General features: G+C 43.8%; 1 protein-coding gene across 1 annotated transcript; it reads right to left on the reverse strand.

The window, feature by feature from the left end:
* Nucleotides 1–90: 90 nt before the first annotated feature.
* On the reverse strand, nucleotides 91–13,496 carry foxk1 (forkhead box K1). The gene is made up of 9 exons (XM_030067574.1): nucleotides 12,913–13,496; nucleotides 10,238–10,453; nucleotides 7,347–7,545; nucleotides 7,070–7,216; nucleotides 6,763–6,956; nucleotides 5,400–5,572; nucleotides 5,020–5,301; nucleotides 3,190–3,363; nucleotides 91–2,392 (listed from the first exon to the last, which is right to left on the reverse strand). Exons 1-9 carry the CDS (start codon nucleotides 13,347–13,349, stop codon nucleotides 2,151–2,153), a joined length of 2,064 nt encoding a protein of 687 aa, XP_029923434.1. The 5' UTR covers nucleotides 13,350–13,496; the 3' UTR covers nucleotides 91–2,150.
* Nucleotides 13,497–13,981: the final 485 nt, after the last annotated feature.

Here is a 13,981-nt window from a genome sequence, read left to right on the forward strand (position 1 = left end):
CTCTGTAGAAACCCAGCAACTGTGATGTGATTTGGCTGGTGTGTGTTAACAGGTCACATGAAAAAAAAAAAAAGACACGGGATGACTTTATAAGTCAATAAGGAATTTTAATTTGTGCTACACATTTTCTTAAACAAATCACAAAAAACAGGAACATTTAAAAATACACATATACTTCTCTATTTCCAGAATGTTTATGGTTTGATGACAGCTGTTCGTAGATAGCAAAATATTTTTTTATCTTTTTTTTTTTCAAAATAGGAAAAAATACCTTCTAATAGTATTGTCATTTAGCAGATAGAAAGAGCAGCATACAATCATAATGCATCTTTTTTGTTTCATTTTTCTAATAATGTGCAACAACAAACATTGAAACTTGCGCAAATTGTGCCTGATTGCCAGCAAAAATTAGGCTTGTGTGAAGGACATTTGGACAAGCTAAAGGCAGAGTGGGAATGAGAGAAACTGAGAGGAACAGAGAAGGGAGAGAAAAGTGCTGAAGGATATGGGAGGGAGCGTCTGTGACACAAACAGCTTGATGCCTCAGTACAGACAAGAAGGAGAGAGAGAGAAGTAGACGCTGAAAGTGAGAAAGGGAGACTGAATTTGGGGAGAAATAGCAAGTGACAAAAAGGGGAGCCAGGAAAAAGAAAATGTCATAAGTAGCATACGGAAAGAATTAAGAAAAAAAAAAAGAGAGACCAAGTGAGATTTGTGTGGTTGTGTGTTGGTCCCGCCCTTCCTGTGATAAAACTGACAGAAGTCTACTGATGCAACATTGTCATCGTCATCATCAACATCAACATCATCATCATCATCATCATCATCAACACTGTAGTGTAGCAGATCATGTATTGTTAAAGAAGCGCTGTGTTAACATTCTAAAAAGTTAAAGCTGTCTAAACGTTAAAATGACCAAAAAAAATGTAGAAACATTTAAGGCTTTAAGGATTATTACAATAATGCTTTTCTGAGCTAAGACAAAACAAAAAAGTACACACAGGCTGTTCCGTCTCTCCTTTCACTACTACTGAAACAAGAAATATAACAAAAAACAATCAATTTGTCTACATTAGGTTAGATCCACTTCAATCAACTTCCACTAGTCCCCCCACCCCCCTTGCTGCTCCAGTGCTGCAAATAAAAAACAAAACAAAACAAACAAACAAAAAAACACTCTCATATCACCAAGCGTATTTTTAATATGAGGGGCCTCACACTGATGAACCAAACTGAGCTGAGCTGAAGTGAAAACTGGAAACTGCAGGTCTGGATTTTGTTATTCCTGGATTTTTCTCCAGATTTTCTCCAGATTTTTTCCAATCTCCAAACATACTACCCCCTCTCTTGTGTTTTAAAGAGAGGGCGAGATTCTGGTCTCAGCCTTAAGGCTAACAACTTTCCTTTTTTCTTTGTTTGCAAAGAGATACTTGTATAACAACCCATCTGCTTTCTTCTGTTTCATCCTTCCGTTCTAATCAGCTGTTAAGGACTGAATTATAAATCACCTACCAAATACTCTCCCTTCTCCAAAGCCCCAACAACCTTGCATGAGTCTATTCCACCCTGTTCATCTGTCCAGGATTGTGCAAAACTACACAATGCATGTGGACTCTATATCTGTAAGAGATGTTTCACCTGTCTGCATGCATCTTTGCCAGATTTAATTCAGTGACTCAAATTGCAGGTGCAGCATGGGTAATTTCTTTGGCCTACAAATGACAGCAACTGATGCATTTGATTCCACCACTAGAGGAAGGGAGGAGAGGTTGTATCCAAAAATACCACCCACCATTCACAGAGATTAAGAAGCTCTAAAGGAACCAGAGTGTATAAAATGCTCTATTAAGCTCAATGTTCTTACCTGTTTGCATTGTCTGTGAATGACAGATAACGTTAAAAAGACAGCTGCAAAATCCTGAAAGAGTTCCTTTTTATCTTTTCAATTCAAAATGTATTTGAACATTTTAGTCTATTCTTGTTTTTGGAGAAAAATACTTCTAATCAATTTCCCTTCTGTTTGTGACAGGCTGCCCGGACTGTTTTTTGGCCATTTTGGCTGCAGTCGTATCAAATCTGTATAAAAGGCAAAGCAGTTAGGGCTTGATAAGGAGGCTTGTCCTTGAGGCACCTGGTCAGGGCCATGGGTTTTACTTCCTGGGGTCGTGGCTTTGTGATGTCATGGCAACAATGACAGGCTGCTGGCTGGCTGTGACTTGAGGTGGAGCAGAGTCAGTAGTCCCCTCCTCATCCTCCATCTTAGGCCTCTTGGGCTGAGGCTCGCCTGGCTGCTCTGCTAGAGCTTCAGCTCCTGCACTGGGCTGTCTGCTTACCAGCACTGGGGGAGAGCTGGAGGCCTGGGCTGCCAAGATCTGCAGAGGACTGCTCAGGCCTGGAGAGGTGACGAGACAGGGGGAAAAACACAAGTGGCTAAGACATATTAATCTACAGTAAAGTCAACTGGAATATGTGTCTTAAAAAATGCTTCACATGTTACCTATGTAAACCAATACTTTTATGAAAAACTGCACAAAACCACAGAACTTGAATGGAGTAGAGCACTCATGTAACTCTGGTCATGGTCATTGTCCGACCCCAATTCTGTGCGAACCAAATGACCCCATGGTCATTTGGTTGGCACGGAATTAAAATTGCTACTGTGGTTAGTTGCTACAGTGACAACACATGTAAGTGGGACTGTAAAGTATGTCACATTAGATTGAGAACTGATATGTTGCGCTAAGGCTGCTTGCTGAAAGCACTAATCAACTTACATAGTTGCCACCAATTGGTCCAACAATTCTCGATTCCCGTCTAGGAGCAAAGCAGGAGATGGCGCCAAAGACACCTCTCACTGCTCGGTTGGACGTTGCTGCACGACCTCTCACCTCACCGAGTCAGCCACTTGTGACAAGTTGGTTTATACAAAATTTTGCCTAATACAATGGCCACAGTTCTTTCCAGTGGCAACAATTCACATTATAATGGCCGCTGCTCTAACTGTCCTGCAATGTTGATTTGAATGGGAAAGCCCGTTCTAGTCCAGTTCAAGTTCTGTGCATGTAACCTTGGCATTATGGCAGGGATGGTGAGTTGCACACTTTAGCACGGTCCTTGCTGGCACAAACAGTAATTCAACTATGGTCATAATTACAAAAGAAGGAACTGTGTGTAGCAGTAAAAAATTACCATAGGCATTAGTAAGGCCAGTTGCTGTGGCAACAGCAGCAGTGGTGTGTTTGCCATTCTGGGTAACAGGACGAACAGGAAGTTGATGTAAACCCAAGGCCAGGCTCCGCCCCTCCCCACCCTGCACTGCACCTTCCACTGTCTGGATCACTCGCTCCCGGTTCTGCTGGGCCTCTGACAGAAACACACACATATAATCCAAACATGTAAACACACAGTTTATCACATGTTTATTCAAGTGTGCAAATATTGTGTCATTCCACCGAAAGACGCTGAATATTGATTAGAAAAACTGGTTGGGCAACAGTTAATCTGTTAGCCATTCAAGCAGTTTAAGTGGTCAATCAATGTCAAAGATAACGTGATGACTGAAAGTAACATGACTGCTGTCACAATAAAGGCCCCCTCACATGACAGTGACATATAGTGCTGGGTGTTAAGGACAATATCAAAAATCATGATACCTGGATATCAATATTGTAATGATATTGTAGGAATGACTCTTGGTGCTTTCATAAGACATTTACACACAACAGATTTCTGATAAACAGATATTAGCAATGTAATATATGTAAGGTAATGACCAAGCAGGTAGAAGTAACTAACAGAACAGCTAGAACAGAATATTAAATTCAGAAAGTTGCATCACTTTACTGTAATGCAGCCTTTAAAACCAAGATAAGACATCACTTATGCCACATTACATAACATTATCCAAAATGCCTGTAGATATGTAGCTTCATATCAGAATATCTACATATTGATTTATTGTCAGACCCTAACAACAAATGTCGAAAGCTGTATTAATTGCCAGTTGAGGCTGTGCCTACACATAAAGAACTGCCTGCTAGATCACGTCAAACTAGATCAAAATTCAAATGATTTGTAATCTGAGCATTGCAACTAGGTTGAAATTTTGAGAGGTGCACTGTGCCAGGCGTGTTGTTGCTGCTGAGTCTGGCTTCAAGGCTCCGTCCAAAGGAAATAAATGTTTTGACACCATATCAAGCGTTTTGACACTGATCATCTATAAGCAGCTTAAACTGACAAACTCTGAAGAGTGTCATGGTCCCCCCATTAAGCTGCACTGTATATTTCAGAGAAAGCCAGGGATTTGTGCAGACGGCATGCAAATCTGATTTGTTTCTCAAATCCCATCATTAGGACTGACTGTCCACACTGTTATCTGCAAGTGATCAGGTTGGATTTGAATGTTCAGGAAGCATTAAGCATTGGTGCTGTAGGCAAGTTTACATACAATAAATATTTGTCAAATGCAGAATCAAAACAAATAACTGCAGAAAGAGAATCACTTGCATCAACTTTGCCTCCTGGCCATCTATTTATCGAGCTGCATCATGTGACACACTGCAGGTGACGTTAACAGTTTTAAGGGCCAGGCCAGACACATCTGTAGATACCAGAATTAACTGGCATTTCAAACATATAAATGTAGCTTACACCTGATATATATAAAAAAAAAAAAAAAAAAAAAACATATTCCATGTGTTTTGGATTTTTTTGTTTCTTTGCTGTTTACATGGCACAAAATCAGTCTGGTTCCATCTGGATATGGGGCTGACAAGGCCAAAGTGATGACACTGCAGTTACACTGAAACCTTAAGTACACTCCAAATTTCAATGTCACCAAACTTTGTGCAAGCAAACAGCAATGAAATGTTTGTGAGTGTGTACAGAATGCTGTACAAAATGTTCAAAAAAGCGGAGGGGGCCTTCCGCAATAATTCATTGATACATTAATGATAATATGTAAATAATAATCATGTACTATGTAATACAGAGAGGAAAAACACATTCCTGTGACTGTACCTCTGAGCTCATTGTTGCCCTCTGCTCCTCCCTGCTGTCCCGGCGTGGTAGTGCAGGCAGAGGAGGCGCTGTACCCATTGGGAGGGTTGGAAGATGGAGGGGCGCTGGTAACCACCCGCAGCATGGTGACAGGGGGCTGTGGGGGGTTCTGGAGCACATGGAGGGGCTGGATTTGGCCCCCACCACCGGGAACAAAGGCAAGGGCTTTCCCCAGGCCAGAGGGCAGAGCTGTAGGGTGAGGAGGCACTGCCATGATAACAGGCTGAGCACTGACCGGAGAACCTGGTGAACGAGACAGAAACTAAAATCAGTTTCACCTGCTTGATAGGGATTTCTGTCTATTTTTGAGTGTATTTACTTGCGTCTACATCCGTGCTCACCTGGGGCGCTCTGAGAGTATCTATACTCAGGGACAGATGCCAGCTTGTTAGCGAGCTGCTCCTGTTGGTCGTGGGGGACAGGAGATCCCTCCCTGCTCAGACACTCGGGAGTCTGCAGCCCACTGGAGGGGGGAGAGAGGAGGCCCTGGTGGGTTGGGGATGCTGGAGCACTCCTGAAAAAGAAGAGAGGAAGGAAAGAGACAGACAACGGCAAAGAGAGACAGAAAGATTTTTAGTGTACAAAACAAAACTTTAAAAACAAAACCTAAACTCTTTCACTCAGAATCGACAAACATATAAAGCATTTATTAAAAGAATACTTCACCTAAAAACTATTTTCCGTCATGTATGCAGCCTGAGCTGTCCTGAATACCTGACGAAAAGGGTTTTCAAATTGCATGCCTAAAGGCCAATTTATGGTTCTGCGGACACTGGATGCCACGTGCACGAAGTGCGTAAACATGTCTGGCATTTCATGTCCGAAATGCCGGACATGATGTAGTTGCCTGCGTAGGGTCTGCATAGTTACAATTTTTCGGAGGTGTGCGGCAAGTCTGTGCAGTCGCAGAGGGCCCGCAAGGGATGCATTTGCTACACAAACCCTCCGTAAGCTACGCGTACGCAGAACCATAAATCGGCCTTTACAGAAAAGCCATTTTTGTTAGGATGGAGTTGATCAGCAACTTCAGAAGCAGCAGCCAAAACTATATGAAAATTTCAATTTGTGTTCAAACACAATTTCAAAGTCTTGACTCTGCTGAATAAAAATTAATAATGATAAATAAATGACTGGTCTACTCATTAATGTTCAGCCTCCAGCTGTTTCATTGGCCAGGAGTCCTGCTCGCTCACTGACTACTCTGACGCTCTACTCAGTGGTATGACTGATGCCTGACACAGTGACTGAAAATTTCAAACAGACATTTATATATCCATTTTCCTCCTGTTTGTCAAAGTCACCAACAACTCCATTAGACAGAAATGGCTATCCTGTTTGGAACCTCTGTTCTTGCAAAAAATGCCAAGAAAACTTATATAGGACATTCAGAACAACTCGGAGTGAGTAAATGATACAAAATATGTTTTTTTGAGTGAAGTATTCCTTTAACACACCAAGAGACTGCTAGTAACATGTAGATCTCCTCCACTGCCAGTGCCTCCTGTTGAATAGAATAATCTCGAAATCAGACTTACTTTGTTCTATCCAATCAAATGATAGCCAGGAGGAGAAGCAGAGAGAGGGGAAGAGGGTTAACCGAGTCAAAACAAAAGAGACCATGTGTGTGTTTGCGTGTCTGTGTGTGTGTGTGTGTGTGTTGTGCTCACAGCGGGGAGTTCAGCCGTGACATACTTAAGTGCCTACCTGGAAGAGAGGGGTCCGAAGGGTGTCCTGAAGCAAGCCACCCCTCGCTGCCGTCTTTTCCTGAAAGCTTGCTCCACCAGTTTGCTCTCAGAGGCAGAGTCCACTCGCCAAAAACTGCCTTTCCCAGGCTCATCCTGAGAGCGAGCCACTTTCAGAAAGTAGCGGTTCAGAGACAGGTTGTGTCTGATTGAATTCTAGATGGACAGAGGGGGGCAAAGTGAATCCAATCATATTTTCTCACCGTGGCAGAGAAGTGTATCATCATTTGAGTAAAAATAACCATGTATTCCTGCCCAGAGGCCCATACCTGCCAGCCCTTGTCTGCAGTGCGGTAATAGGGGTAGTGTTTGGTGATGTGTGAGTAGATGCCACTGAGAGTCAGCTGTCTGTCTGGGGCTGAAGAGATGGCCTGGACTATCAGCTGGGCATAGGAATAAGGAGGCTTGGACTCATCCTGGACAAGAGACGGCAATGTTTACAGATAAAAAGGAAACACAAGCCCAAGCATACACAGAGATCATGTGTGAATCACTACTCGAGTTCACTGGGTCACAAATCACTTGTGATGTGCCTTTGATCCTCACCTTGGGGCTGTCACTGCCGGCTGACTCCCCTCGCTGCTCACTTGCCCCGCCCCGTTGCTCAGTGATACCTCGTCTCTGCTCAGAAACGGCCTTGGCAGCATACTCAGCTGCTAACTGGAGGTCAGAGGTCACGTTGCGTCCATAGCGATACCCTGATGACCCTGCCCCTCGTGGACTGGCTGGACAGGAGTTAGGAACACTGAAGAGGCAAGAAAAGGCCCGTGTCAGTGACCATGCTACAGGTCATTTCAGGAAAAACTACAGCTGTAGGTGTCAAAGTAACCTGAGCAAGAGGGCGATTTATCCCTCTCTGAAAGAATAAGTCAATATAGATGCTCGTCATAGCTTGTGGGGCACAGTTTCATAATGTTACTTATTAGCACTGCTATGCTGAAAATGACATGTTAGATGGGGATCCGCAGATCTGCTCTACCAATTCCCCTGAGACAAAAGGTTACCAAGATTTACCAACAATTTATTTATTCAGGATAACGATGTTCCTGGAGAGTTATACTTGTCAGTTCAAAGTAAGGTTTTATTTATTTATTTATTTATTTATTTTAACTCTGATAACCCATGATCCATGAAAATACATCTGCTTCATTCCAGTGTTTACACTACAAATGTAAACAAGATCTTTACAAAGTCCGACTACATTAAAATCCCATTTTTAAGCTGCCACACAATGTCAGCCCAATTATCACCACCCAGCTTGTCTTCAGTCACAACTGCAATCACTAAACAAGCAAACCCAGGACTTTGTAAACAAAGCAATGCCACTAGCACATTTAGGGAGGACTTGGTGAAAAAAATAATCTGGATTACAGCTGACAAACTGAGCACAACTGAATGCCACCTACAATGCGATGTAGACCTGATGGGACAGGGGAGAAAACAAGTCTTGGGATACAAAGTTTATGTCAAAATTCAGGCCCATAATGCTTTGCGATATGGAGCATTAGTAAAACACACACAGTGTGTGTGTACGTTAATTATTAACTAGGTTTTATCTCTGCTGCTGAGTGAGAAGACAGGGAAAACCCAGTAATGTATTATACAACACACACCTGCCTCTGTTTGTAAAATAAACACTGGTTTCTGGGAGAGTCAGTGTGTGTTTTGATTTGCTTTTGGCAGCATAGAACCATAGTTACAAGAGAGCAAGAGAGAGAAAGAGTGTGTGTGTGTGTGTGTGTGTGTGTGTGTGAGAATGTGTGCGTGTATTTCTTGGCTAGAGAAAGCACACTGCAGGCTCCATTTTGCAAGTGGCTCAAAAAGAGTAAAAACCATTGCAGAAGAATAGAGGCGAGTTCATACAAACACAGATAGAGGGGGAGGTCTTACACTTCTCAAGGACACCGAAAGTGAAGAAAAACTGGATGAGTAGCTCAGTACACACAAATATCAACACAAGTAACGTCTGCCATCATGAGGGCTGGCTCTCTTTCCCCTGCCACTTTCACAACACACCCCTTGGACTCCATGCACGTCTGCACGTGGGCCGGCAATACAAATGTGATTGCTGGCAAAGGGAAAAGAGTGCTGGGGTAAAGATGCTGTAAACAAGCTGTCTAACAAGAAAAGTGACTCTTATCACTATGTGAAGAAACAGTGTTGGTCTTTCAACCGCTGGCATGTGGTTTTACACAATACTGCTTCCTTGCGTATAATGTGGATGCTGCTAAAAACGGGGCCACAACAATCTGCCCGAAAAAGGCCACAGGGACAGTAGTGGAGGAAATGTATGCACGCCTTACTTTATGTGTGTATGTGTGTGTGTGTGTGTGTGTGTCCACGTGCAAGAGAACAGGGGTTGAGGGACGAGTGGGAGGGGTAGGGGGCTCTGAAAAGGAAACCAAGAATGGACGGAAAAACGGCCTACAGGCAAAACAATCTGCCTCACAGCCAATCACATGCCTGGAAGCTGCAGCCATTCCATATAAGGTGTGTATACACAAGCTCACATTGGTGGGCATGTATGGTGTAAGAGCAAACGCCGGCCAGCAGAGGGCAGACATACCTAAACATCTGTCAGTCACAGACAGTTACAGGGCAGTGATTTTCAAGCCATCGTGACTGTAGAGTGTGCAAGTTTTCATTCCAGTGAAAGACTGCAGCAGCTCATATCACAGATTAGTACACGTTCAACCAGGAACTAATCAGTGAAATGCTGCAGTACTGGAACAAAACTGCATCACATGTGTACATTTAATGCAGACCTCAAAACAATTATAAACACACATACACAGACCTAAGAGAATGCAAGAAGACGGGGAAACACACAAATACTCTGAGCATAAATAAAACAACAATCCTGCAACTTCCAAGAAAAAAAACAACAACCAAGAGGTGAAAAGTGATTTTTTAAAACACTGCTTCCACTCTTAAAAAGCAAATATCCAGGAATTCCATCAAAAAATTATTTGTTACCTCCACTGATCAGCTGGGCCAAGGCTCTTATAAAGTGTAATGTGTTTTTGTGTCTTAACGATTTCACCCTTGTTTTGCGGATACGTCCCTCCCTCAATGATATCCTCAATTGGTTAAGTCAAAACTATGTAAACAAACATTATTATTGGAACAGGCCTTTGTAAAGTAGTACTGGATAATTAATTATAGTGTTTATAGGCTTGAACTATTGAACTCACTACTGGAGATTCTGAATATACACAAACTTTATAATATTTGATGACAAGCAGAGAGTCCTCACAATAAACTGAAGGTTTACTATTATTATGAGGTTGCTTTCACATATGTCACATGTCAAAAGAGTCTCTACCTCTGCTCAGTTTGTGTATAGGTGAGTTGAATTTGGAGATGTGTGCATGGTAAGTATTATGATTGCATGTATCTAGGTAGACCCACGGGTGTTTCTGTGTGTCCATCCTTACCTGAGGGTGCCTGTGGGTGAGGGCAGCGGGGAGCCGAAGTTCCTGATGTGCTCTTCATGTTGTTGCACTGTGGGAATGCTGATTTTGAGCGGGGAGATCTGGGGCAGGAGCGGCCGAGGGGGAGGAGAGGGCTGCTCCTTCTCTCTCTGCTCCTCACCCTCCAGGAGTGACACAAACTGGATCTTTATAACCGTACTGGGAAAACGAAACACACACCTAGAGAGCAGGATAGCAGGAAGGCAGAGAAAGAGATAGGAAAGAACGCAGAGTCGGAGGGAATGGTGGAGTGAGATGCAGGAAGAAGTAGGTAGTGGGAGGAAAATGGATTTATTTTGGAGAGCAACAGGGGCAATAAAAGAAAAAGATTGAACACGAGACCAAGGCAGCAGGGTCAGAGGAGAACGATACATGATGCACAGACAAACAGTGGACAGGAGGGACAGGAGGGTGCAAGACAGAAAAGACAGAGAGATGTTAGCCATGTATGATATGCAGCATGCAGTGTTTTCATCAATAACAAACACATCAAAATGAGATATCAACCATTTTGGCAATACAGTAGACATCTCTTAAAAAAGGACTGAACACAAAAAACATTGTGCTCAGAATTTATATGTGTGAGGAACTGAGGAAAAACCTTTCACAATGGAATACTAAAAAATTAATGTCCTCCAAAAAAGTTTCATTTCATCCCACCAGGCATGGGCAGCAGGGCGGTACGGTGAACATAGAGAGCACTCTTCAAATAGATGACCTGGGTTCAAGCACCTGCTGAAGTGTCCTACGGCAAGAAACTGAATCTCTACAAGCTCCAGGGGTGCTGTTCTGTATCTGACCTTACACTCAGTCTCTGCTGAGAGGGGCATATGAAAAGAGACCACTGAAGTATCCCATTCTGACTGGTCTCACACAGATACATGTATAGGACAGAATCTCAAATACATTTTAAAAAGACTAGATAGCTTCCACTGCTTTAAAGTTCAGGAGATCAATTTAAAAAAATCTATTTCCCTTTCAGTCGTCACTTGTAAATGTTAACAATGCCATCAACACTATATTGGGTCACTGTGGCCGTCCCCAAAATTTCCTTCAAATTCTACCGCGCGCACCTTAAGATCTGACACTGGTGGTTTTGCATTGGAGTTCAGAGTCCATACCAAATATATCATTACAGCGTCTTTCCAAAACGAGACCATAAACTGCCATCTGCAGCACCCATTTACTTAAAACGCTGCAACTATCTATAGTGAGATGGAATTACCAAGGCCAGAATAACACAGGTGCACGAGTGTGAAAATGGTCATGTTTTTTATATCTTGTGTTTACTCCATGTGCGCCTGGTATGAGGATGTCAGCCTATACTTCCTGAACAAAACCAGACACACCCTCAAACAGCCTTGACAGCCAATCAGAGGACACAGGGGCACTCCCCCCACCCCCAACATACTCCATAATCTCTCTCACTCTCTCTCTGTCTCTCTCTCTCACACACACAAAATCTTAGTTGGGCAACCTGTATGTATACAAATATACACCTCGTTTCTAGGGTTGGGATTTGGACAGTGCAGCCACTTACAGGCTGTCAACTCCCTGTCTAAAACACAAATCAGTGGTGCCATGTATAAACTACAAATCATCAATTAAACTAGCCAATTGATTATCATTTTTTAACGTCACCGTTTGCAATACGCTAGTTATGCATCATTAGGTGCAGATCTAGCATACATACTCCATATCTCTCTGTCAGACACACACACACAGTGTAGGCTCACGCAGTCACATCACAGTTTGTCTGACAGTTCCTGAAGCCAACCACTAAATGCACAACATTTAATCTTCAACACAATACAGCACCTAAAGGGCCCCAAACTCGTCATTATGAATAAGTTGCATTTCAAGTTTTCACTTATCTAATTCACCACTACACAGAGAACATGGTGACTGGAGCTGTCAAGGGTGCGTTTGTTTACATTTAGTGTTTACGTGACGGCGACACGTTGACAGGCCGTCTTACAACCATACTTGAGTCTTTCCAAAATATTGTTGAGACACGACGTTTTCGTTTGCGTAGAGTGGCCCAAAAACCCATGCAGAAAACTAAAACATCCGAAAGCCTTGCCATTTTAGATTGCCAGTTCGAAGTTAATGCGGTAATGACTACATGTTGCTCTTGCGAAATGTCAAACTGGCCAACGGCACTTTTTTTTTCCTCCAAGTGTGCTAACTAGCTCTGTTGCTATGCGTGTTAGCAGGCCGAACGCTGCTGGCTAGTTAGCTAGTTAGCCAGTTTTCTGGTTCACAACGTGTGGTCCGGGCCCTGCAGGTGTTCCCGAGGGGCTCCAGGTGGACCCCGGCAAACTGGTGAACATGTTTACATTGCTGTCATTATTTGAGGACAGATCAGTGATTTATGTTGTATGAATGACTTCTGGTCAGACTCCCCTCCTCTCTGCAGTGCAGCTGACCGATTCAGCACCAAATCATACCCAACAACCGTATTCCTCTCGGATATCCCTCTGTGATGTGCTTCATGATTTTTAAAAAAAAAAAAAAAAAAAAAAAGTTTGTGAACACCTGAGCTAATTCGTCCGCAGCAGCTACCTGCCGCTGCAGTGAGCGACTAGGTTACCCTGATTAGCCTGTTGGTAGCGACCATGCTAGCTGACGGGACTCACTCTCGGGGCAGCAGCAGCGGCGGCGCGCCTCTCCGCTGGAACACGCCGTCCACGAACACGCCGTTCTTCCCCAGACACCGGAGCGAGAACCCGGTCGACTCGTCGTACGTGATTTGCAGGTGCCGCCGCGAGATAAAACTTGAATGGCCCATGTTGATGTCCACGGAGCCGTGGGACGAGTTCCGGCCGATGGTGACCGTCCTCTGGCGCATGACAAACTCAAAGTCCCGGCCCTCGAGTCTGGCCAAGGCCCGTGGAGGGGACGCCAAGCGCACGGGAAGCATCCCGGCGCTCCGGGCTTCCATAATCGGGGGACCCGAGAGGGCGAGGGAGGGCTGATAAGCGTGCGAGGTCACCGCAACGCGCACGGGACTGCATGGTGCCGACTGTAACGCTAGCAGGGCGCGAGCTCCGGTGTCGTCCCGGTAGTCTGCCATCTTCTTTCAGAGGGTCAGCACACACACACACACACAAGCACACACACACAAGCACACACACGCGCGCGCACACTTCTCACACACACAGAGTTGCAATGTGAGAGTTTTTCGGCCAGGGCACTTTGCTCGCTCAGTGGCTGTCGGAACAACATGGGCTGCGGGTCTGAGGCAGGACCCGGACCGGAGCCCGGCCGGGGACGGGATTTGTGCTGCATTCACACGCTCCTCATAACCTACGACTTTCTAAAACTGAAGGCGGAGATAGTCGTTGCAACACACACAGATGTTTTTAATGGGAAATAACAAAGCAATGTACACAATAACAAAATAAGTTTCGCCGGCTGGTTTCACTTTGGGAATCTAGCGGCATAGTGCAACCTGAGTAATGTATATGAGATGTCAACATGTTGGCTAGTTTTTTTTTTTTTTTTTTTAAATCACGTCAGCGTCACCCTTACTGACATTGGTCTCCATAAACGTCACACCAATGCAACTCGGTCTTATTGAAAATAACAACTCTCATAGTAACATTCAACACTTCTGTTGAGTCTCAGCTACTCAGCTACAGCATTTCTACATTATTCATGCGGAGACATATGCTTTTGTTGTGGCATTTATATACAAACTTAAAA

The sequence above is a fragment of the Myripristis murdjan genome, chromosome 1 (genome assembly GCF_902150065.1).
Source record: "Myripristis murdjan chromosome 1, fMyrMur1.1, whole genome shotgun sequence".
In the NCBI taxonomy this organism is placed as follows: Eukaryota; Metazoa; Chordata; class Actinopteri; order Holocentriformes; family Holocentridae; genus Myripristis; species Myripristis murdjan.